The sequence below is a fragment of the Thamnophis sirtalis genome, unplaced genomic scaffold (assembly GCF_051295495.1).
Source record: "Thamnophis sirtalis isolate CommonGarterSnake01/CBP01778 unplaced genomic scaffold, rThaSir2_p1.2 scaffold_10, whole genome shotgun sequence".
NCBI classification, from domain to species: Eukaryota; Metazoa; Chordata; class Lepidosauria; order Squamata; family Natricidae; genus Thamnophis; species Thamnophis sirtalis.
The window spans coordinates 19,964,257-19,989,254 of record NW_028261390.1 but is presented as its reverse complement, the minus strand read 5'-3'; the positions used below and the strand labels follow the sequence as shown (position 1 = coordinate 19,989,254).

Sequence of the window (24,998 nt, the reverse complement as noted above, 5' to 3'; positions counted from 1 at the left end):
AGTTTTGTTTATTTGCTTTGGTAAAATAAAGTCTATCAATTTAATACTTTCCATTTGACCCCTAGAATTCTCCCCAAAATCCAAATAAGGTCAATGTTATTAGATTTCCACAGTTGGTAACATCTCTGAGATAGGCACATGTCTATATGTACAAAGATATATATGCATTGATATGCGCCCCCAAAATGAAAACTGCCTGATCATGACTATAGCTGAAATAATCTTGATAAAAAATGAACAAGAGATTCATGATTCTAAGCAGACATTTCACTGGAACGATAGGTTAGGAGTATGGAGTCCTTAGTGCTCTCTGAGTTTGGTTGTTTTCTTGTGGATGTTTCATTACTCAACTAGGTAACCCCTTCAGTACTAAAATGGGGTTTGCTCTCTGTTTATATATAGTGTTTGCCCTGTCATTGTGGTTTTCTAGGTAGTTTCTTGTTTGGGAGTGATTTACTCCCAACTCTGCTATTGTATTACTTTCATTAAGCCAGTGGTTTTCAACCTTTTTTGTGCAAAGGCACACTTTTTTCATGAAAAAAATCACGAGGCACACCACCATTAGAAAATGTTTAAAAAATTTAACTCTGTGCCTATATTGACTATATATAAAGTGTTTTTCCCACGGCACACCTTACACTATGTCACGGCACACTAGTGTGCCATGGCACAGTGGTTGAAAAACACTGCATTAAGCAACAGCTTTCCTCAAACAATTAACTTCGACGCAGCCGAATAAGTTTGAAACCAGCTCCTCGCTAGATGGCAGTATAAACACTTGCCGTGCGGGAACACTAAAATAATCTGCACTACAAATCCCACCATGCTTCAGAAAACAGAAACCCGCCTACTGGTAAAAGTCCTTGCTGGGTTCCTGCGGTGAGTTTCTTACTTGCAGTCATGTTTATTTTATTTTTTAGTGCTAAGAAACTGTATGAGAAGCATGCGAGAGTAAATTAGGCTGCAAGATTGTTGTTCTTTTGTAGGCAAAAAGAAATTTGAAAGAATTTTAATTGCATTAGGCTTTGTCATGTAAAATATTGGAAGTGAAAGCAAATCGCTCCACCCATACTTCCCTATGCCTAAGCTACCCGTTTTCTCCGAAGAGCTAATGGAAACCTTGTTTCCAGTCTTGTGAGAAAGGTCCCAAAAGGTTTAAGTTCCATAATGAATTGTGTCAATGTCATCAAAGTCTAGTAGATATTTTAAATCCCCATGTGATCTTTCAAAGGGGCAAGCAGAATGCAAGCAATTTAGAGCTGTGGTTGCTCAACGCATTGCCCCAGTGGGTTAAGCTTGGTTAACAGTTTGTTAAACCAAACTGTGCTCCATTCAATCCAATTTACTGTGTCTGCTGATTTAATCAGTTAAAGGAGGAGGATTAACCAGAATTAGCATGAAACTTTAGTACTAGTTTTGTTCAGCTCCCTTCAGCCTGGTCCCATCAGATTTCCATTCCTACATTCATTCTTTTAGGGATTCATGAGATGGGAAATGTGGAGAACCTCAGATTGGAGAAGATTGTTTCAGAAAATATTGTCACATGAGTTTGCATTTCTTGGCTGGTCCTGGGATATGTGAACTTGAGTGTTTGAGAGAGTTAATATTTATTATTTTATAAGCATTGATTCATTAATGCCTTTAATTAATGATATTGTGAATCAGCCAGATTCACAAAATAACAAGTATCTGAAGCAAAAGCAAAAATGGGAGAGGAATGACTTTTGTCATATGAAGCAAAGGTGTTAAGTCCAACCCTTCCCTCTCCAGGATAGGAAATGGGTTTGTTCTTTTAAAACCAGGGACAGAATTTAAGAGAAGTAGATGTCTCTTCATTATGAAAAATAATTCCATTCACAGTTTATCTTGCAGTGCCTCATTCTTTGAACTAATAAATCCTCATCCTTTCATAGATGAAGAATAGCACTCCTTTGACTTTTTTATCAATAACTGCCACAAATATTTGAAAAGTTGCTTCGGTCAGGAAGATTAACATACCATAATGCCAAAGATCACCGTTATGTATGTGGTCCACAAACTGGAGGACATGTTGTCACAGGGTCCACAAAGATTTGAAGAAATGTTATGATTTAAATCTTAAGTGTTGGTGATCCATGGTCTGTGGACACAGAAGTTATTGAAAGGAAGTCTGTTTTGAAGAAAAGGTTGATATATATTATTTGAGTTCAGTTTTGTTTCTGAGGGAACGCCATGGAAAATATTGGATTGTATTTCTTTTTGTTCCCTTTTCAAGGCCTCAAGTCAAGTACAAACCAGTGGTGGGATTCATTTACCTTCCCTACCAGTTCATAAATGTGAGCCACTTTCTACACCGCACATTATGTTGGGACGGGTGGGCGGAGCCTCCTGCAGCCGCCACTACCAGTTCACCAGAACTGGAGAGAACTGGCTGAATACCACCACTGGTACAAACCCTTCAGAGCATGTTTTCAAACTTAGCAACTTTAAAATGTGAGGATTTCAACTCCTAGAATTCCCCAGCTGGCATGTTATTATTTGTTAGAAATCCCCCTCCTTGCCAAATATAAAATTCAAAATCAGTGACCATAGAAGAGGTTTTTGGAGATAACTACAAATTAAGGAGTGGGGTGATCTGCTTCATATGAAAAAGAAGAGGCTATGCAATTAGATACTTAAGTAAACCATTCTCAAAACATTCAAATAATGTGCAGATAAATGAGGATCTGGATTGCTAATAAGGATGTTGTCTTACCATAATAGACTTCTAATAAATCTGCTTGTAAATTAAGTTCTAAAATCTAAAATTTATAACCAGAAGTACAAAAGCATGGAGATCTCTTGGGCTACTATATAAATGGCAACATAATGAACATATGTTACCTTGCAGCTGTAATGAACACTAATCCATAAGGCCCTAAATACAATTGATCGGAGCTGCTTCTAAAATGGGGCGGCTCGAAGGGAAGGTAATACTGCTCTCTGCCGCAGCCCAAGGAATTGGCCAAGCGGTGGCTAAAGTAAGTGCAGAATTATTTGTTGGATATCATCATGGGATTGTGCAATTGATTTTATAAGTTTCAGGTACAAAAGTACCTTCCTTTTAAGTGTTAAAGGATATGTGCTGAAAGAAGTGGTGAAAATAAAAACATGAAGAGAAAGGATTTAATATTATCAGAATAATAGTCATGCTGCCTATGTTTCATCACAATCAGGTTCCAACATTTCATGACTGACTGATCTTGAAGAAGCTAAACAGTATCAGTCATGGTTACATCTTGGATGGGAGACTCCCAGGAAATCCTTGGCAGATTTTCTTGGCCAAGGAAATCCTTGGCTGGAATCCAAGTTCTGAAGAAGAAGAAAGCAATGGCAAATCACTTTCATATTATTGCAAAAAAAAAAAAAAACCTGTGCCCAGGTCTATAGATAGGCACCATAAGTAATCTTCATTTAGTGACGTAACATTTATAAGTTCATTCTTTTTGAAATGTATTGTGTATGCATTTCTGTTCTTTTATTTAAGAGGTGGGTATTTCAAGCTACCATAGGCATAATGTTCATAACTATAAAAAGTAAACTTTAAGGGCCAATTTTAGAGTATATACAGAATCGTTTACTGAGGTGGGCGGCTAAAGAAATTGAACAAATAATAATAATTGCAAAATGCAGCTTTACTCAGAACAACTTATACCCTGCAATGATACTTCCAACATCACAAAACACCAACATCTGCCTATCTCAGATTCTTGGGAAGGACTCTATAGGTGGATAAAAATTCAAAATCCAGTCTGAACATCTGATTGTGTAGCAAACCATAATAATATAAAATCATGCAAGATAAAAGTCAGTCCTAATTTTAAAAACAGGGCAACTTACACAGGGGAAAATATTATGATCTTGGTTTGTTCCATTTATGCATATTCCTTTTCCATTAAGGCAAAGACTTGCATTAATCTTTAAAATAAATACTATTTATACTAAGGAATTATATTTAAGATATATTTAGCTGGAATTTGCAATAAAAATCCATGAGCTAGCTTGCCAGCTACAGTTTCTTCTGGAAAACTCCATTCCATTCCTACTTCCAAGTTTTCCCTTTTTTATCCCTTCATAGATACATAGTGATCAGGAGAAATGGTAAGATTTTTTATTGTGCATTTTTCCAATTTTTGCAAACCATCAGTATCCTGCAAATGTTCAATCTCTGTGACTCCCACCTCAACAAGTAAATCAGGATGGCAAGAAATCTTAAATTAAAAATAATTCCCATCATAAATACAAAGATTAAAATACACAGTAACCAAGGAAGATGTTACACTCAACAATTCTTGACACAACCAGTAGATGGAATCCTTTTCACATATGGGGCCTCAGGCCTGGAACATACACAAATAGACTAATACTTTCCAGTTCATGGGTTAAAGATCTCATCTCAAATCTGATTTTAGTATATCGTGATTTTTTTTTCAGCCAATATATTTTGATTGGTCTTCTGAATATAAAAGTTAAAGTATAAAAAGTCTTTTCATTCGATGTGAAAACTCATTTTCCCAAGTAGATTGTTAGTTTACAGGATGGCTTGCAAAAGACTTGTTTTTTTTTCTATCAAGTCATTTTTTTCAGCAGTTTCCGAACTTTTCATTGTCTCTGAAGATTCTCTGGTATTTCAGAACATATATCAAAAATAGCAGTTTCAGAGTTGCCAGAAAAGATCTGGGAAAAATTAGTTCCTAATCAATTTTGTAGGCATAAAATCTATACAATTTCTGTAATCTTTGATGGTGATACTATGGTTATCTTATTGTTATTGTGGTTGGTTGTTAGCCATTTTTCCAGTGGAAGCAGAGTAATGCACAGAAGAACATGATAATAACAATTTAAAATAAACACAACTATTAAAAACACAAGAAAAATAATGTGCTGCTTTTATCTGTTTGGCTATAGTTTGTAAAAATGAACACGTATGCGTATTTTTGTTTTTAAAGGCTTTTGCAAAAGAAGGAGCTCAAGTTATTGCTACAGATATCAATGAGTCCAAACTTCGAGAACTGGAAAGTTATCCAGGTATTCCTTGAATTACTTTGAACCAAAGCTTAGCGAAGTGTATTATGTGATCCCTCATTCTTGTCATGATCCCATCTCCAGTCCACCACCTACAGAAGACAAGTAGAGAAACAAGTCTGTTATGTTTTATCCCCATGGCTTATCTTTAGTAAGTACCACTTGCTCTTTCTCGTATTGTATGGGGTAGTGCAGTAATGGCGAACCTTTTTTAGCTCGTGTGCCACAAGTGGGGGGAGCACAGGGGGGATCGTGCGTGGGCATGCCACACCCATAATGCAATGCGCACCACCAGCGCTCCCCCCCCCCAATTTTTGGCATGGTTTTTTCGCCCTCCCCAGGCTCCAGAGGCTTTATAGGAGCCTGGGAGGGTGAAAAAAGCCTTTCCCCCCCCCCCCACGGAGGCCCTCCCGAGGCTTCAGGAACTTTCCTGAAGCCTCTGGAGCGCAAAAAAACTGGCCCTACAGGCAAATCAGAAATTCGGGAATAGACTTCCAGTTTGTTCGTAGGGTGGGTTTTAGCCCTCTGGAGCCTTCAGGGTCCTTCCGGAGGCTTCCCTGAAGGCTCTGGAGGGCAAAAAACGACTCTACGAGCAAACTGGAAATCACTTCCGGTTTGTCTGTAGGGCCGTTCTTAGTCCTCCGGAGCCTTCAGGGTCCTTCCGGAGGCTTCCCTGAAGGTTCTGGAGGGCGAAAAACGACTCTATGAGCAAACTGGAAGTCACTTCCGGTTTGTCTGTAGGGCCGTTCTTAGTCCTCCAGAGCCTTCAGGAACCTTCAGGAGGCTTCCCTGAAGGCTTGCTCGTAGGGTTGTTTTTTGTTCTCCAGAGCAAAGGCTGTTTTCGCCCTCCACAGGCTCCTATAAAGCCTCTGGAGCCTGGGGAGTGGCCATTGGAGTTGGTGGCAGACTCAGACAGTGAGGAGGTTGGGGAGGAACATGGCCAGTTCTGGAGTCTGGGGAAGGTTCTGATGAGGCAAAGATGGGGCCAGGGCTGTCCGACAGTTATCAGCTGCCATTTGGAGTCGGATATCAGTGGGGCAGAAGAACAGCTGGAGCCTGTTCCCAATGTGCACATCCGCAGAGCTGCCAGGAGAAGGGAACAGCTATGGAACAACGGCTGACTCGGGAGTAAAGGCACAGGTGGACAGTGAATGGCCCCTCCCATAGGGAATAAAGAGGAGCTAAAGGGAAGGGGAGTTTGCAGGAGACAATTACTTCAATTTATTAGGGTGAAGATCTGTTCCTGACTTCTTGCCAAGTAATTGCTGCTACAGTGTGGCATTTGGAAGATATAGGGCATTTGGAAGATATAGGCCTAGCAACTCTCCAGGCCAGATAAAGGTCTGTAGTTGTGAACTCTCATGAAAGACTGTTTGCCAGGATTTTGCTAGAGAGGAATTCCCTTTAACCTAAATAAAAGAGATTTTATCGGCACGAGGCGTCTGCTTCATGATCTTGGGAAGTCTATGTCAGAACAGGATTCAGGGTAGCTCTGGGCTACGAGCAAATCATTAAGCAGAGAAAACAAAGGAGCTATCATGGCCTTCACATTTGCTATCTCCTCTCTCTTATAGCTCTAATATAAGCAGCAAGGTTGTGGCCTAGAAGGCCTACCCCAAAGTCTGCCATGCAGATAAGAACCTCTGGCAGCTTCTGCTCATGGGCCTCCCGGCTACTTTGAGAGGATAAATGAGCAAATCATAAAGCAGCTGTCAAAAGTTCTGAGGGTGTTCTGCCCTCTTTAACTGGCACATTCCAGATGCGTAGATGTGACATCCTAGTTGTCTCAGCAGAATTAATGTTGACTGAGAATTCTGGGAGTTGAAGCCCAAATATTTGGATAGTAGGTGGAGAAGATTGGACACTAGACTGAAGAAGGCCTCCATAAACGACTCTCCCAAAGTCCTAGTTCTCGGTAATTGCAGATATCATTTGTTTAGAATTGTCAGGTCAAGTTCAGGTTTTCTTCATTCCATTAGATCATTTTAATTTAAATTTCCAATCTGATGCTTATTTAGCAGTGGTGCCAAGGCTTGCTTTTAGCTATGTAGGTCAACTGTATCTCTACCACGAATCTTTCTTCATTTGCCTTTGATTTCTCCAGAGATTCCTTTACTTTCCTAGATCCTCAAGGAAGTTCCAGAGTAGTTAACCTGAATGGACTCAGAGCTGACTTCAACTGACTTTAAGTTTAATATCCTATTCTTCATCGGTGTTATTGTTAAAAAGATTTTATTCAGGCAGCTGAGTGTGGTCCAATTATTTCTGAATTTGATTTTCAGTTCCACATTTTCCAAATAACTCAGAAAATTATTCAGTGATTCAGTGGAAGATATAAATGTGTCTATGATTCTGGGTTATAACTGCTGGAACATAAAATGTTACTCAGCAAACAGAAATAACTTGTAACTGAAACATTAATAATGTAAATTTGTTACTGCGAGCAGAACAATTTTAACATTTATGATGTTTTGTGTATGCTTTCGAAGAAGCTGACACAGGCAGTTGACTTTCAAACATGGTTGGGAGGAGGATTTCCATTGCTAAGCCGGGGGATTGTTGAGTCATGCCCAGTCTTGCCATCTTTTTGTCATGGTCGTTAAGTGAGTTGTTTGGTCATTAAGTGAATCCAATTAGTCTCACTGGCTTTGCTTGTTGGAAGTCAGCTGGGAAGATCACAAATAGCAATACGTAACCCTGGGATGCTGCAATTCTCATAAATATATGCCAATTGCCAAGCGCCCAAATTTTGATCACATAATTGTGGAGATGCTGAGATGATGATGTGCAAGGACCAATCATAAGTAACGTTTTTTCAGTGCCGTAGTAACTTTGAGTGGTTGCTAAATGAATGGTTGTAGGTGGAGGACTATCTGTATCACATGTAGGCAATATCATAAAATATACATAGTAATGTTTTACCTGTAAATGACTTCTTTTCTTTTAATCGCAATAATATGTGCTGAAACAACCTCTTTAAACTCAATGTAAATCGTTCTAAACTTGACTGTAAAAAAATATGATTTCTCTAATAGAGTTGTCAAAGTCTGGAATTCCCTTCCTGATTCAGTTGTCTCAGCTACAAATTTTCACAGTTTCAGTCACAAATTAACTTCCATGGACTTTACTTCATACTTAAGTGGTCAGTAGAGGGGGTGTGTATAAATGCACTAATGTACCTATTGTTTCTGTCATTGCATTTTTATTCTCTTGTTCTTGTTCTTATTTTTTGTTTGACAAAATCGAGAACACAAAAAATTGTTTCCAATAAATAAATAAAAGAAATAAATAGATCGGTGTAAAAGAAAACTTTCCATGGATAAATGAATGTTGAGGACTATGTCAGGCAAAAGCTTATAGGTTGCTATTTCTTCATAGAAGAAGGAGAATCAGCATCAGTAGCATTTGGATTCCCTGTGCAGAGCTACTCCATATGATTAGAAAGCATCGTAAATTCTGCTCTACATTCATTCATTCCTCCATCCATCCATTCCAACATCATACAGAGTGCTGATGTCAAAAGACATCTTTTTTTTCTTCTTGCTTCAGGAGATTGTCTAAACATGTATTTATTTATTTATTTATTTATTTAACGATTTACATTGAGTTTAAAGAGGTTGTTCAGCACATATTATTGCAACTAAAAGAGAAGTCATTTACAGGTAAAACATGTGAGTACCAAATAGGAATAGGTGTGCAAAGGCTGGTCCAAATTCTTATGTCTTCAGAACATACCAGCCTCCAAGAGTTCTCTTTCATTGGAGAAAGCAAACATCTGGGTTGCTAAATGTTGGAGGGCAGGAGTGACATCTCCCCCTCTGTTGCCCTCTTGAGGGAGAGAAAGAGAAGCAGGTCATGTTTTGCATTTCTGAACCATTCCTAGGAATCTTCTGGGTTCTGCAAGAAGAAAATCAAGTGGGTGCCATCTTGTTTTTCTCTCTCAGGCAGCAGGATATTTTGAATTGGTTCTGTCTGTCCCCCTTCTTCTTTGACTTTGCCTTGCTAAGATAACATGGGCCAAAATGTATGGAAGTTGAACTCGTGAAATGGTGTTTGTTTTTGGAAGTACTCTATGGTCCCTTTACTTGTATGGCTCTCTATTTTCACCTTTGTAATACGGCTGCTTTTTTAATTTTGAGAACATAACAGGCACTCATCACAGCATAGAGTATGTCGATTTCTTTTAACAGGAATTCAGATCCGGGTGCTTGATGTCACCAACAAAGAACAAATTGAAAAATTGGCCAAGGAGGTGAAGAGAATCGATGTTTTGTGCAATATTGCAGGGTAAGATGTTGCCAGATTTTAACTGTTTTTCTAATCTTTCTCCTTTCTGAAATCTGGCTTTTGTTTCCACTTAGATTATTAGTAATCTAAATCAAAGATGATTTGGCAATGCAAGATTTAATGAGTAACAGCAAGTTGATGCCTTCTATAATAATCTTCTTGATTCTGCCTATCAGATGGGCATAAACCTACTAATATTATAAATACTAGAATATTAAAATATAAACTTTTTTAAAAAATTACCTCTTCAAAAAACATGGTGTGTCTTATACTCCGGTGTGTCTTATAGTCCGAAGTACTTCATTCAAAAATCTTGTTGAATTGAAATATCACTCCAAAGCTCAGAACAACCTGCATAAAAATAAGAACAAGTGTCAGTTTGATTAATAGCATAGGAAAAGAGACTATCAAACCCTTCTTTATTGCCATAGCCTCAAAGCTTCCTATGATTAATTATATATCCTCCTGTAATTAATTATATGTATTAGAGACTATGACACCTCTGGAATTCCAATTTTGTGCCAGTGTGTTTGCCAATGCATACAGATTCACTTCTCAGAAAATGTAAATGTGATTGTCCGCTTTGTGGATCATACATATTGTGCAAACTCATCATCTTTGCAGTTCTGAAACAACCGTCATAATTTCAGCATACTAGGGCTTGTCCTGAATCTTTAATTTATGGTTTTATTCTGCCACCTTGACATTTTATGTGCTTCAGAAAGTAAAATAAAAGAGTTGTGTCTTCTGCTGTAGTTTTGTTCATCATGGGACTATTTTGGACTGTGAGGAAGAAGACTGGGCCTACACAATGGATGTCAATGTTCGTAGCATGTATCTCATGATCAAAACATTCCTGCCTAAGGTAAGATTGAGACTTCCCATGTTTGTAGAGCAACTGGGTAAGATGAAAAGAAATTCGGAAGCTGAAAAGTTCTCAAGCCACCTAATATATGTTATCTTTTAAAGAGGTAGGCAACCATGGTACTTTAGAAGATTATCTGGAATCCTTATAATAATCCTGTAGGCACAGCAGCTGATAACTTTCATTGTTGGCACAAAAGCCAACAATACACAAAAGGTATTAGGCCAAAAACATATACCGTAATTTTCAGAGTATAAGACGCACCGGAGTATAAGGTGCACCAAGATTTTGAAGAGGCAAATTAAAAAAAAAGTAGGTAGGTAGATAGTAGGTAGGGATAGAGAGGGAGAGAAAGAGAGAGAAATACAGTAGGTACGTAGGGAGAGAGAGAGAGAGACATTTAGTAGATAGGAAGAGAGAGAGTAGGTAGGTACATAGGTAGATAGAGGAGGGGGAGAGAGAAATACAGTGGATAGGTAGGGGGGGAGAGAGAGAGAGAGAGAGAGAGAGAGAGAGAGAGAGTAGGGAGGTAGGTAGATGTTTCCAGGTGTATTTATCCATGTGCTGGAGAAGGGAATTGCTGACAATCTGCAGCACCTAAGACTTTGTTTCTGCTGGCACATCACTTGATCAATGTAATTCTCATCAATCAGTTAAAGAGCTTTTCAAAAAGAAAAAAAAGTTTTTGCACTCTGCAAACTTCCCAAAAATGGCCTGTTTTTCACAAAAACGGGGTGGTTTTTTAAAAAAAGGGGGGGGGCTTGCAGAGTGCTCCGGGGGGGGGGCAAAAATGAGCAAAAAAATGGCCAGTTTTTCACAAAAATAGCCCCATTTTTTTTCAAAAAAATTGCATGAATAGCCTTATGGAGGCTTATAAAGTGCTCCTGTGGGCTGGGGGGAGCAAAAACAGCCATTTTTTTTTGCTCATTTCTGCCCTCCCCAGCCTCCAGGAGTTCTCTGAAAGCCTCCATAAGGATATGCACGACCATTTTGGTGAAGCGAGTGGGGCTTCAGGAGGCAAAAAATGCTGTATTCGGTGTATAATACACACCCAGATTTTCAGCCTCTTTTAAGAAGAAGAAAGGTGCATCTTATACTCTGAAAAACACAGTAGGTTAGTCATTCTGAATCTGGAATCTCAATATGTTTTCAACTTCTTGATCAAATTATCAACCAAATTATATTTATTGATAATTATCAACCAAAATGCTGGCTGAGAATTATGTAATTTGTTATTGAAAATTACAGGGTATACCAAGTTGGGAAAAGTTTGCATTTTTTAAATACTTAATAGATCACAGTATTTAACATTTCAATTTTTGAACAGATGCTTGAGCAGAAATCTGGTAACATTATCAACATGTCTTCTGTGGCATCCAGTATCAAAGGTTAGTAGCTGATAACAACTGGTTCCAGCTAGCATGAAAGGCAGTGAATATATGTGCTTAAAAAGATGGACAATGAAGACTGCAGCTAACACTTGTTTATGTACTGAATGCTTCCGTTCCTTAAAAAAGGAAAAATTAAAAACAAATAGGAATGTGTCCATACAATTAAAATTGAGAAATTTGTATAAAGCAAAGAATTGCTCCATCTACCACAGGCCTGTCAAATTGGCAACCTGCAAGCCAGATCAGCCGATGCAGGCCATGCCCATCCCGTCTCTGCAAAGGCAAAAAACATTGTGATATGTCACATTACAGCCCATGATCTGAGCAGGTTTGATACCCCTGATCTACAAAATACTCCTTGTAAAAAAAAATAACCAAACAGAAGTCTGGAGCAGCTATTCGAAAGAGCCATTATGGAGATGGAGGCCAATACAGAATGGAACCTAATCACTCTTCTTTTAATATGTTTCACTTACCTACCTGATTGCTAATCCTTTCTACCTCAGGGGTTCCCAATAGATGTGTCTACAGTACTTCAAAAGCAGCAGTTATTGGCCTCACCAAATCTGTAGCTGCTGACTTCATTGAAAAAGGAATCAGATGCAACTGTGTTTGTCCTGGTATGTAATATTCTATAATCTCTGTTTTGGTTTTTTTGTCCTTCAGAATTGTTCAAAATAATTCAAACTGTAGCTCAAAGTTGAAGAACTTTACTATCTAAGGGATTATGTGCTTACAATACATCAGCTACATTTGATTTATAGTACTATGTTAAAAAATGCCCCATCTCTGTTTGTGAAGCGAATGGCATCATTTTAAATTAAGGTTTGCATATGTTTTACAGGCACTGTTGACACTCCTTCTCTGAGGGAAAGAATCCAAGCAAGACCTGATCCAGAACAGGTACCATATTTTTGGTCTATAAGATGCACTTGAGTATAAGATGCACCAAGATTTTGAAGTAAATTTTGAAGTAAATTTTTTTTAAAAAGTTTTTGCACTATGCAGGCCTCCCAAACCCTCTGCACACCTCATTTTTTGCAAAAAACAGGGCATGCATAGGCTTTGGGAGGCTTGTAGAGTGCTCCTGGGGGCTGGGGGGCAAAAATGAGCAAAAAATGGTCCACATTTAGCTCATTTTTGCCCTCCCCAGCCCCCAGAAGCAATTGCAGGACTCCTAAGCCCTCCGCACATCCATTTTTGTGAAAAACGGGATGTGTAGGAGTGAGGTTTTGGGAGGCCAGAAATGCTGTATTTAGTGTAAAGACGCACCTAGATTTTCACCCTCTTTTTTGAGGGGGGGTAAAGGTGTGTTTTATATTCTGAAAAATACAGTATATAATGCATTTTATTAAAATAAACAAGTGTGCAATGAAGGAACACATATATAGCAGCTAGTTCTATAAGACTTTCCCAAATATTTATAGGAACCTTTGCTGGGAAGTTCCTATGCAAAGACACCATGTTACCATCCAAAGTGGGACATTTGAAAAGGCTAACAAAGTGGAATTAGAAAGATAAACAGGACACTTAAAATGTTTTCCTTAATTATATGCCTGTTTATGAGCTGCCATGAGCCCACATGTACTTGGTAGCATACAAAACATAATAAAGAAATGAAACTTCAGACGGAAATCTACTTTAGACTCTTCCTGGTGTTTTCTTCTAGATTTTCTAATAAGCCAAATATATAGGTAGTTATTGTTGTTGACAATCAGCCTTTCAATGGCCAAAGAGGAGGACCACAACAAAGGGGAATGTGTGTGTTGCCTTTCATGGTATGAAAAAAGGCAAAGGGAGTCCTTGCAGATTTTACTCCGCTAATCTGTAGACTTGACTGTAGGGGATGGTGCTCATCTCTGTTTCAAGACCATTGAGCCTGCGCTGTCTGAAGACATTTCCATGGTCATGTGGCTAGCATAACATCACAGAGCACTGTTGGGTGGTTCAATGGTTAAGAGGCTGGGCTTGTTGGCTGGAAAAACGGCAGCCCGGGTTCAAGACCCAAGATCCACACAACGGGATGAGCTCTGGTCCTTGCCCAGGCTCCTACCAACCTAGCAGCTCAAAAGCATACAAATGCAAGTAGATAAATAGGTACCACTTTGGTGGGAAGGTAACAGCACTCTTATTGTTATAAATGAAAACATAATTGATTTGCTTGAAGTGCCATTCCATATCATTACAGAATTACAGCATGTTTGTAAGAATACTGTCTTCAACCGTGATCAAATTCCTAAAATAGGATGGCGGTAGAGAGACCTTCTTCTGTTATAGGATTTTATGGAGTCCTACTAGACTAATTGCACTATTAGAAAGAAGGGGCTCCTTTAGTAGGCTGACTTTGAGATATCATGAAAAGCTCAGCAAATTATTACTACAGTCTTCTCAAGTAACTGTGCTAATGGCACATCTTCCCTCAAGTGTCAAATTAGATAACTTTTTAAAAGTATCAAAGGATGTATGATTAGCCCTTTTAGTCTTTTTGGATGTACAGAATGGGCACGAGAGACCTGTTCCATTTAAATAAGTTTTTAATTTATGTGGGTTTCATTGGTTATGCTAATTATTTGCTGCTGTGCCAGGTGATAACATTGTACCCTGGTACTTTTTAGACCTTGCAGTACTTATCTGTGCAGCATTGATGTATAGTATTACATGCTTGAGAAGATGTTTCAGAAAGACAGCTGGATAATGTTTAAAATATATCTTGAATTTTGAAGGATGCAACTGTTACTTTCTATGCTATTTCAGTTAGCAAATTATTTCAGCTGATATTGTTTATTCTTTTAACCAAAGAACAAATGTATCAAATGTCCCATTCAATATTTTACCATAATTAAACTTTGTTAATTTGCATTCTAGGTTTGTAGGTGTCCTACTCTTTTTGAATTATATCTTGGAAACAACGTAAGATTTTGACACATATCAAATCATTTGTAGGGAGTGTTAGAATGCTGATCTGTGACGTCTGATGATGAAAAATCCTAACTCCAGGGCTGAATATTTACTGCCAATGGCATTTTCCCCCTAGGCACTAAAAGATTTTCTCGCCAGGCAGAAGATGGGCAGATTGGCTACCGCTGGGGAAATTGCCCACCTCTTTGTATATCTGGCTTCTGATGAAGTAAGTTTCTTGGATCAGCTATATGGTGTGTTTTTTTAAAAAAAAAAAAATAGAACTTTCCTGTTGCTTAAGAGATTGTTGGTAAAATGGGAATTTTAGAAGAAGAAACATATATGTAAAATATATAGATGATATTTTATAGGTAGTTATAGGTAAGGGCCATGCAGTGATTAGAATGCAGCACTGCAGGCTAAGTAACTGCTCACTTCAGGAGTTCAATTCTGACCTGCTCAAGGTTGACTCAGCCTTCCATCCTTCCAAGGTGGATAAAATGAGGACCCAGATTGGTGGGGGCAATATGCTGACTCTGTAAACCGCTTAGAGAGGGCTGTAAAGCACTATGAAGCTGTATGTAAGTCTAAGTGCTACTACTATTGGTTAATGACAGGTAGCTTAATCACTTTTGGGCGTTGTTCTTTACAACAGAGCCCCCAAAAGGTACCTATGACCCAATTTTGAAGTTCTGAGGGCGGTCCCCAGAAGTCATGTGACATTTTGGGTGATTGACAACCAGCCCACCACATCATCCCATGGTCACATGACCATGGTTCCCCCCCCCCTTTCTTTTCTTTCTTTGCTGGTTTCTGGTAAAAAAATGTTCATTGGATAAAATGTATTTGATTAACACCCACCATGTTCACTTAAAGACTACCATTAAAAAAGTAATAAAATTGGAAATGGTCACATGGTGACCTATCTAATGACTCAGTGATTTATCATCATAATTCCAGGCTTAATTACAGTCATAAGATGAGATCTATCTGTATAGATAACTGCAAATATATGCAATGGAATCTGAATCTCAAATTATCATTGTACCATTTGTTTAGTGTTTCTTTCTTAAATATTTACTTTTATTATCCTGATTTGGGTAGGTCAAGGAATAGGGATTCAAGAATAGGGAATCTGAAGCCATCTACTTCCAGACATTGCAGAGTTCTAGCTTCTGGCAGTCTCAGATTATATGGCCAGTTGTGAAACCATTACAATGTGAAGCTCCATTTGGTTTATGTTGATTTTTTTGACCATAACCTACAGACGTCTTGGAACGGTACTTTATTGCAGTCATCAAGTATCACAAGTTTCCCACTCCTAATTTAATGCCAAATTTAAAACTCAGAAGATGGTTCATGCAATTAGCAGTTTTAATGGTAATAAAACTTTAATAGTAGCACAAAGTCACCAGTTCAGTCTGAGGCCCCTAATAGCATAATGATTAGCAGAGCAATCTTGTTCCGCACCAATGTCCTTCTGTATTATTGCATTACAGTCCCATTTAAGAAATGCATTAGTCTGCGTGACTAATAATCCCCCTCCCCCCAAAAAATCTGAAAACAGTTCCAAATTTCTTTCAGAAGATTAAAAAAGTACGATATGTGCAAGAATTATTCTAATAGAAATAATCATGTGCTGTATGGGACATTATGGTTATTGTGAACTTCAGCCCTTATTTCCTTGAAATATAAATCAAGATATGTGTGGTAAATGTACCACTGGAAAGATGTCATGCACATATTTATTGCCACAATAAATACCATGCAAAATGGATTAGTAAAGAAAGGGGATGTGTCCTTCAGTCAAATAGTAGTTTTAATTCTGGCACCAACTGCACTGTGTATTTCAATTGAGAAAATGTATTTTAACCTTTGACAATCTAAATCTTATCTGACATGCAAAATAATTCATCTGTAAAATTTTGGATTATATGACTACATCCCATAATCAACCAAGGTGGCATTACAATATTTTGAGCTTTATGTGTAGGATTTCAACACCATTAAAAATAACTTTATAACAAAAATTGCGTGGTGTTTAATTATATAAGGAGATTCAACTGGCAAATAGATTTCCTTAAACATGAAATTGTTTTCGCAGTGAAACCAAGTATTTTCCTTCAAATATTTCTTCTTCTTTTTTATTTTTTTTTATTTTTAAACAAACACAAACAAACAGAACAAAAAACATAAAACCATCTTCTATTACAAATTATAGAAAGTGTGTCAATTGGTTACAACATTTATGTGCATCCCTTCCATAGTCATCACTTACAATTCTTATCAGATCACATATTTTAAAATCAAATATATTTACATACATTACTATTATTGTACCTCAACCTTCATTTGACTATAATTGTTTTTGCATCCTTTTATATGAAATATTCTATATTTAAAATAAAACTATATAATGGCATTACGTTAGATCCTCCTAAAATCATCCAATGACATTACATCTTTATAACATGTCCTAAATGAAAATTAATTATATTTAATAACAAAGCTTTTAAACCTCCTCTCATAGTCTCCATTTGCAGTTTATATAAAATATAAAACTAGTATACATATATGCATTATCATTATTAATCATTTATTTGACTATAACTATTATCACTTCATTTTATACATAATCCTCTAGATTTAACTAAATTTAACATAATTTTTATTATAAACTTTTATTACATCAACCTGTATCTTTCCAGTAATAGTGCAGTCTTATGTCTATTGCCATTTGTAGCATTAGTATTCTGATTACTTTCTTGGTAGGTCTTGTATGGACTTCTCTTCGCACCTTGTTGCTCATTTCGTATCTTATGAAAACTTGAAACTCTAAATCTGCTCCTTCCATCAGCTTGTCTTTGGTTATCACTGGTGCTTCTGTCAAGATTTCACTCCTTACTTCCATCAATTTTTCTCTCTTTTCTTCTTCTATGCTTTGAAATCTGGGGTAGAGTTCCAGTCCATCTATCTCCCCTTTCCATGTTCCACTCTTGCCATTTCCAACCACACTCAGTTTACTGTTGATATCAACAATTTTCTTGTCTCTTTGCTCATTTTTTTCTTCAATTTTTAGAACTCTGTCCTCCATTTTCTTCATTTGATAAACATCCTCAATTTTTCCATCAAATTTTACTGTTCTGTATTCTATATTTCCCGTTCTCTTCTCAATTTTCTCTGTTACTACTAATATTTTTTGACTTTCAAACATAATCATTTACAATGTTAAGATTTCTTTTTCATGTTGCGCCGTTCTTCCTATTTGTAAACACTGCCACTATAGCATTCAAGGCTTTTTGTTAGATTTCAAGCAAGTTCATTATAATCTTTAAAGTCAAGGCTTTATCTTCACTCCAGTCCAGCTGTTGATAGAACTCCTGAAGAACACCTGTGTAAACAATCTGTGTTCTTCCTATTATCACTCTCCATAAACAAACTAAAAAGCCTTGAAATGTAAATCAAATGATCAAAGGAAAAAAAGAAAAACAATGTTTCCAAACCTCCAGCCTCTAAGTGGCAATGTTACTTCTTTTCCCTCTGTTGTTACAGTCCTCTTTATATTCCTCTTTATATCCTCTTTATATTCCAAACTTAAGGGGAAAAAATTATAAATGGAAAGAAAAACAGTCCAATCAAGCATTGTAAAAAAAAGAAGTTTTTAATGCATAGGTATAAAAAAGAAGAAAAAATAGAAGAAGAAAAACTAACCCATTCAGTTTAAAAAATAGGAAACATTTGCAAAAATTCCATCCATAATAAGAAACATTTAAAAAAGATAACACACTAAGTTTAATGTGGCTTAATCTCACCGCTTGCTTTCTTCTGTCTTCAATTTTAATTTGACTTTGATTTTTTTCTTGTAATAATAAATTTTCCTCACCAATTCAACACACTTTCTCTTTCTGCTTTCCTTCCATTCCGGAGCTATCCCAACTTCAGCAGCTTCAATGGCTGGATTTCTGTTGTCAGAAAAAAAGAGCTTTTCCTGGATCAATCAGGGACTTTGCAGTGTCCTTGAGATCTGCAGGATGTACTCTTCTCTATCACTGTCTCTACGGGATGGTTTAGGTCCAAAAGGACCATCCAGTGGCAGAAATATCAACTTGGATCTCCAAGATCGCACATTGTGTTGTTGTGATATCAGCTCCTCTTCCTTCAAATATTTCTAATGCTTTCCTACCCAATATAGAAATATTCCTTCAAATATTTCTAATGCTTTCCTACCCAGTCTATCACAATGAAACAGATAAAGTGTTCCTCCTCTGCTCCTTATTCCACCTACTGCCATTGGCTTCTAGACTGAATAGTAACACAGAATAAGTAAATGACAACTAGCTATGTTTTGTAGGTCTCTGCTTGAAGCTTCCTAATGTTTTTCTCTATGCTTGAAGTTTCAAAGCACATCCACAGCACAGTTTGTGCCCCATAACTAGCAGCTTGCTTCAAAATCTGGTTGGCATCTCCTTTATCATATGCTACATTCTATGTGGCTCTCGAGTGCTTCAAACTAACTTTGTGCCCTTGAATTCAAAAATGCTAAACAGCTTTAACTAGGAGGCATTCATCAATTCTACAATTCTATCTGCACTAAAACAGCTTGTTCCACTGGCAGGAGGTGCTTTGAGTCTCACCTGTGTAACAGCTCCAGGTGCAGATATTTGCCAGAGATTCTACTGCTTGGGTGGTCTCTGTTAATTTTAGTAAAAATCGCAATAAATATTGCTGGTCCCAGTTATTTGAAATTCTAGTTGAGCTGTCAGTAGACATCAAGATTGGACCCCACCAATCAAGATTTATTCAGCCCACCCAGTGGAAATGGAAACAGTGCTAGGTGTTTTACCAGTTTTCAGCTGGTTGATCAGTTTAGATATCTTGGAGCCATAACCAATGGCCATAGCGCTAATAGCTCAAAGCTGGGGAGCCCCCTGTTGCCTTTTCAAGGGCCCTCCCATATTGCTGCTGGCATAGGACTCTTTGCCAGTGATGATTCATTGTTCATATAAGCCAAAACCAACCTCAGTAAGAAGGTGGAATCAGCAAATTAATTGCTGCAGTGAATCCTTTGATGTTCTCTTTTGTGTGGCCTACAGTCTTTTTTTTTGCGTTTTAAGCTGGATGATCCCCCTGATTGGGAGTGTATATGGAGTCTGCCATATCGGCATAAACTCTACTTCTGTATGCTTATTTGTGAACATTTTTCTGGTTTGACAAAAATTGCCAGAAGAAATTTAAGAGTGAAGAGATTGATCGTTAAATATGTACCATGTTTTCCCGAAAATAAGACAGGGTCTTATTTTCTTTTGACCCCCCCAAAAAAATTAGCACTTGGCCTTATTTTTGGAGAGGTCTTATTATTTTTGAGGTGCAGGAGGTGGTGAGCGTGGTCACCTCATGGCTGCTACTGTGTTGCAATATTTTCGGGGAGGTCTTATTTTCAGGGGAGAGCTTATTTTAGCGCAAGCGCTCAAAAGCCTGATTGGGCTTATTATCCAGGGAGGTCTTAATTTTAGGGAAACAGAGTAAACAAATGCAGTTAAAAACCCTCAACAATCCTCAAGATTGTTATGCATTTGGGGGAGGTTTCCAAACTCTTATTATTCTTAGTGTTCTGCATGAGGATACAGAATGTATGTAACACACTTGGGCATATTTGTTTTCTATGTTGTGCTTCTGGCTAGTTCCTGGAATTACTAGCCCAGCAGTTTTTATCTCTTGGTAAATTGTGCCAATACTGTCCTTCTACTGGTGTAGAATGTGGCCATGTAGGCAATTGTGGATGCCCAAAGAAGGATGCATCTAACACTTTTTCTGCATTGAACTGCATTGAGTGCCAATTTGCTTCCAAATTCAAATGGTTATGACCTACATGGCATAGCCAAGCTCCTACTGGACAGTTTTTGTCCCATTACATCTGCCCATACCACGCTGTCAAGACAGGAATGTTGCAGCCCCTGGAATCAATGATTCCAATTGATGGGCTTCAGGAAGACAACTTCCCCTGCCATTGTCCTTGCCCTGTGGAACATTCTTCCTCCTCCGGACATGAAACAGGCCCCCATCTTGCTGGCCTTGTGAAAACATGGCTCTGTGGTCTTGCATGTGGAGCCCAGAGGAGAACATAAGAATGGGGCTAGTTGCCACCTTGAGAGTCCTTCCGCCGTCTTTCAGTTAATTTTTAATATGTGTTTTAAGTATCCTTCCCTCTTTTAATTTTTTTATATTATGTATTGTTTTTATATTTCACTATTTTATTGTACATCACCCAGAGTCCTTCTGTGAGGGAGATAGGCAGTTTAGAAATTTGCTAAATAAATAAAATAAATATAGAAAGAGAGACAGTTTGGTTGTGTGGTTAAGGCATTAGGTTAGAAACCAGGAGACCAGGAGTTCTAGTCTTGCCTTAGGCATAAAGCCAATGGGTTACCATAAACCAGTCACTCTCTCTCAGCCCAAAGAATCAGGCACTGGCAAACCACTTCTAAAAATCTTCCTAAGAAAACTGCAGGAACTGGTCCAGATAGTTGACCGACACTGATTTGAAGCTACCCCCTCACAAAAAGCCCACTTTTTAAAAGATTTTTATCCCATCCTTTTTTTTCATATACAACACAAGGCAGTGAACATACCAATACTTATTTCTCCTTCCATTTGCCCTATAACAAAAACCCTGTGAGGTAAGTTGGCCCAAAAATCACCCAGCTGTTTTTCATGCCTAAGGCAGGACTAGAACTCCCAGTCTCCTGGTTTCTAGGCCAACACCTTAACAACCTACACCAAGTGAATCAAACATCAATTTATATCCCAAGCCAGTCTGGTTTTGTAATAAGGAACTGTGTGAATAGGAAAACAGAGGTAAAATAAAATGTTATCAATTATCAACATAATTTATTTCACTTCCTTTTCTATTTCCAAATTGATCCCTAGGAACTTTTTCCCACAGATGACTTTATGACGTAGGACAGAATAGTGGGACGCAGTGAAAATTGACTTCCTCTTTTATTTAAAATAAGTATTTACAGAAGCAAGGTGAAAATCATTTCAAAATTACTGTGCAAGATGATCAAAGCGTATTTTAATTTCTTTCAGAAATTTCAATCTCCAGTTACAGATTTTCATTAAATGCTTAGTTTGATTAAAGATCCAGGCAAATATGAAGAGAAGCGAGGGCAGGGAAACTTGCAACATTTGGACTCAAGTCACAACATCTGGGTGCTGATGAGGACCCTTGAAACTTGAGAGGAAATGCCCAGTTTTGTACCCTCAGGGTCCATACTGGAGATGTCATTTTCTTTTCTTTTTTCTTTGATTGGTCAGTTCCCTTAATTTTGATTGGGCCATTTCAATAATCTGGAACATTCTAGCATGTGCCATCATCCTCACCTTGGTTTCAGTACATGACCATCAGTGGTCATGATTACTGGCTTGAACACAAAGTTGACACTTTATTAGCATATCTTCTCAACCCTCAAACTCATCTGCTCTTCTCTGATGAAGCATCATTGATGTCCCAAGATGTTAAAGTAACCAATCTTCTTGAAGCTGGGGTTCGTACATACTAAACCATGGTTTGTTTAAATCACAACTGACTTGATTCATATAGTAATAAAACTTGTGAAAGTTATGCAACAAATTGAACATTTGTTGCCATAACCTGCAGAGGTCATTTCAGAGACCTGTAACATCTATTAAAGTTGTGCCTAAGTGAAAGGAGAATGAACACAAACAATACATCAATGATGATCTGGTGATGCTACAAAGATGCTGTAGTTTGTTACTAAGTTCAAAACCAGTTAAGCCACATTATCAATGTGTGTATTAAATCTTGTTAGTATTTCCTATTGTATTAGAAATCACATGCATTTCTGAAGCATGTTATCATTTGAATGCCAGGTTTGTTTTTATTTTCTAACTTATTTTCTTTTTCTCTCCTAAATTTCAGTCAGCCTACATGACTGGCAATGAATGCATCATTGATGGGGGATGGAGCATATGACCAGCTTCTCAAGGCATTCCACCTGCAGATTGGTGTCCTTGCTATCCCAGAAGATAAAAAAGGACAAAACTACATGCACATGTAACAATCCTATCAAATTAATTACCATAATAAAAATTCATACACTTCGTTAAGTATTTGATAAAGGCTAACCCATCCATTTATAAAAGTCTGTTCACACAATAGATTTATTGCTCATTTGTTTAGCAGTTGTGTCCCACTTCATTTGAGCCAGTTCTTCTATTGTTGGACTGGCAGTTTGGTATAGAGAGACAGTCTGACCTAATGCTTAAGGCACTGGGCTAGAAATCAGGAAACTGTAAGTTCTCATTCCACTTTAGGCATGAAAGATTGCTAGGTGACTTTGAGCCAGTTATTCTCTCAGCCGTTGTGGGGAAAATAGGAAGAAAAAGGAGTATTAGGTATATTAGCCACCTTGAATTTTATCAAGATAATAAAGGAAATAAATAATAAGTAGAATAAAATAAAATATATACTACTTCATAATGAAAATAATGTAGTTTCCTTCAATACATTTGACTTCTGATGAGTTGGTAATTTCTATACTGTTTTTCAGATAAATTTCCACTGTCATCCTCTAGGATTATTATTATTATTATTATTATTACTTCCAAATCTAGTCTATAGCCAGAGTATTCCTTAGGTGCTATTTTGTTTCTAAGATCATTCAGATGTTGCCAGCCGCAAGAGTTCTCTGAAATGTGAAAAACATTTATCAACCTTTTCTCTTTGCTTTTTTCAAATCTCCTTTCAGTTGTCAAACAAATGTTAAGGCTGGAATACTCACCTAGATTTCACTTTTTATTTTTAAATGGCAAGCAACATGCCTTTCTCTCTGCTTACAATAGACAAACAGGTACACAGCAATGTTTTACAATAAATACAAACACTGAAGGGGATGAACATGATCTAACCCTAACTAAATCTAACCCTAACTGTCAAGGATCTTGGAGTACTCATGTCAAACGCTCTAAATGCCAAAGCTCACTGTAACAGCATTGCCAACAAGGCATTAAGAGTTGTAGGAGGGCATACAAAACTTTTGCAAGACCAATTCTTGAATACAGTTCATCCGTCTGGAACCTGCCCTGCATATCAGACAAAAATACAATCAAACAAGTCCAGAGATATTTCATGAGAAGAATCCTCCACCCCTCTGTTTGCTACAGAATACCTTATGCCACCAGACTTGAAATTTTGGGCTTAGACAACTTAGAACTTTGCCGTCTTCAATCCGACCTAAGCGTAGTACATAAAATTATCTGCTACAATGTCCTACCTATCAATGCATACTTCAGCTTCAACCATAACACATGAGCTCACAATAGATGCAAACTTATGGTAAAGTGCTCCAAACCTGATTGTAGAAAATACAACTTCAGTAACAGAGTTGTCAATGCCTGGAATGCACTACATGATATTGTGGTTTCTTCCTCAAACCCCAAAAACTTTAACCTTAAGACTGTCTACCGTTGACCTCACCCCATTCCTAAGAGGTCTTTCAGGGGCATGCATAAGCGCACCAGCATGCCTACCGTCCCTGTTCTAATATTCCCTTGTATTCATATTCATTTCCTGTATTCATAATCATGTCTATATTTGTATCTGTTGTCTAATTCATACATGATAGAATGAATAAATAAATAAATAAATAAATAAAAATACATTACAGAGTAAAAAAAAATGATATTTCCATTTAGGGAAAAGGTAACATGGTGATATATTTATAGTGTTTTAATGTAAGCACTTTGCTGGAGTATTCAATCATACATATGGATGTATTAATAGAAGTTCATTTTGAAAAAAATGTGTATATGAGATACACTTTCAATTGGCTCTCCTATACCATCCATGCCTGTCTTCTGCTGATTATGTACAGTTCTGGGACACCACTGTTTCCTGCTAGAAGTGTATAAATAAATTTAAAATAAAGATTTGTTTTCTTAGCATAGGGTTTTCAAAGACCAATTATTAAAGACATACTAGTATTAGCCATGGGCTATTCTAACCATATAATGGTAACAATACAAGAAAAGGAGCCAAAGTGTAAAAAGCACTTTGAAGATACCAAGGTGAATTTCAAGAAGACAACGGGCACCTGGAATTTCAGTATCAAATAAAACAGGGGAAAATAATTACATTCTCTAGCGCAGTGTTTTTCAACCACTGTGCCACGGCACACTAGTGTGCCGTGACATAGTGTAAGGTGTGCCGTGGGAAAAACACCCACCTATAGTCAATATAGGCACAGAGTTAAAAAAATTTAACATTTTCTAATGGTGGTGTGCCTCATGATTTTTTTCATGAAAAAAGTGTGCCTTTGCACAAAAAAGGTTGAAAAACACTGCTCTAGCAGAATTGGGAGAAAATATGACTTTGTTATGGACATAAAGGACAGGCTTCAAGTAAGACTGACAAGGGTCTATAGATCAGTGCGGTTTAACAAAGGATGCAACAGTTTGCTCTGGGGGTGGATGCCTGATTCGTTTAAGCTAAA

The 24,998-nt window shown here is 37.5% G+C and overlaps 1 protein-coding gene across 1 annotated transcript; it reads left to right on the top strand.

The window, feature by feature from the left end:
- Window positions 1-823: 823 nt before the first annotated feature.
- Window positions 824-22,608, top strand: BDH2 (3-hydroxybutyrate dehydrogenase 2). The gene is made up of 10 exons (XM_014064908.2): window positions 824-879; window positions 2,870-2,999; window positions 4,968-5,046; window positions 9,234-9,330; window positions 10,087-10,195; window positions 11,523-11,583; window positions 12,093-12,206; window positions 12,431-12,489; window positions 14,621-14,713; window positions 22,427-22,608. The coding sequence occupies exons 2-10, from the start codon at window positions 2,928-2,930 to the stop codon at window positions 22,478-22,480; spliced, it is 738 nt and encodes a 245-aa protein (XP_013920383.2). The 5' UTR covers window positions 824-879; window positions 2,870-2,927; the 3' UTR covers window positions 22,481-22,608.
- The last annotated feature ends 2,390 nt before the right edge of the window (window positions 22,609-24,998 follow it).

Excerpts from the sequence above, each read along its gene's own strand:
- BDH2 (XM_014064908.2), top strand. The coding sequence starts at position 2,928 with ATGGGGCGGCTCGAAGGGAAGGTAATACTGCTCTCTGCCGCAGCCCAA. Across the intron at positions 5,047-9,233 it reads AGAACTGGAAAGTTATCCAG|GAATTCAGATCCGGGTGCTT; the intron begins GTATTCCTTGAA and ends TTCTTTTAACAG. Across the intron at positions 9,331-10,086 it reads GTTTTGTGCAATATTGCAGG|TTTTGTTCATCATGGGACTA; the intron begins GTAAGATGTTGC and ends CTTCTGCTGTAG.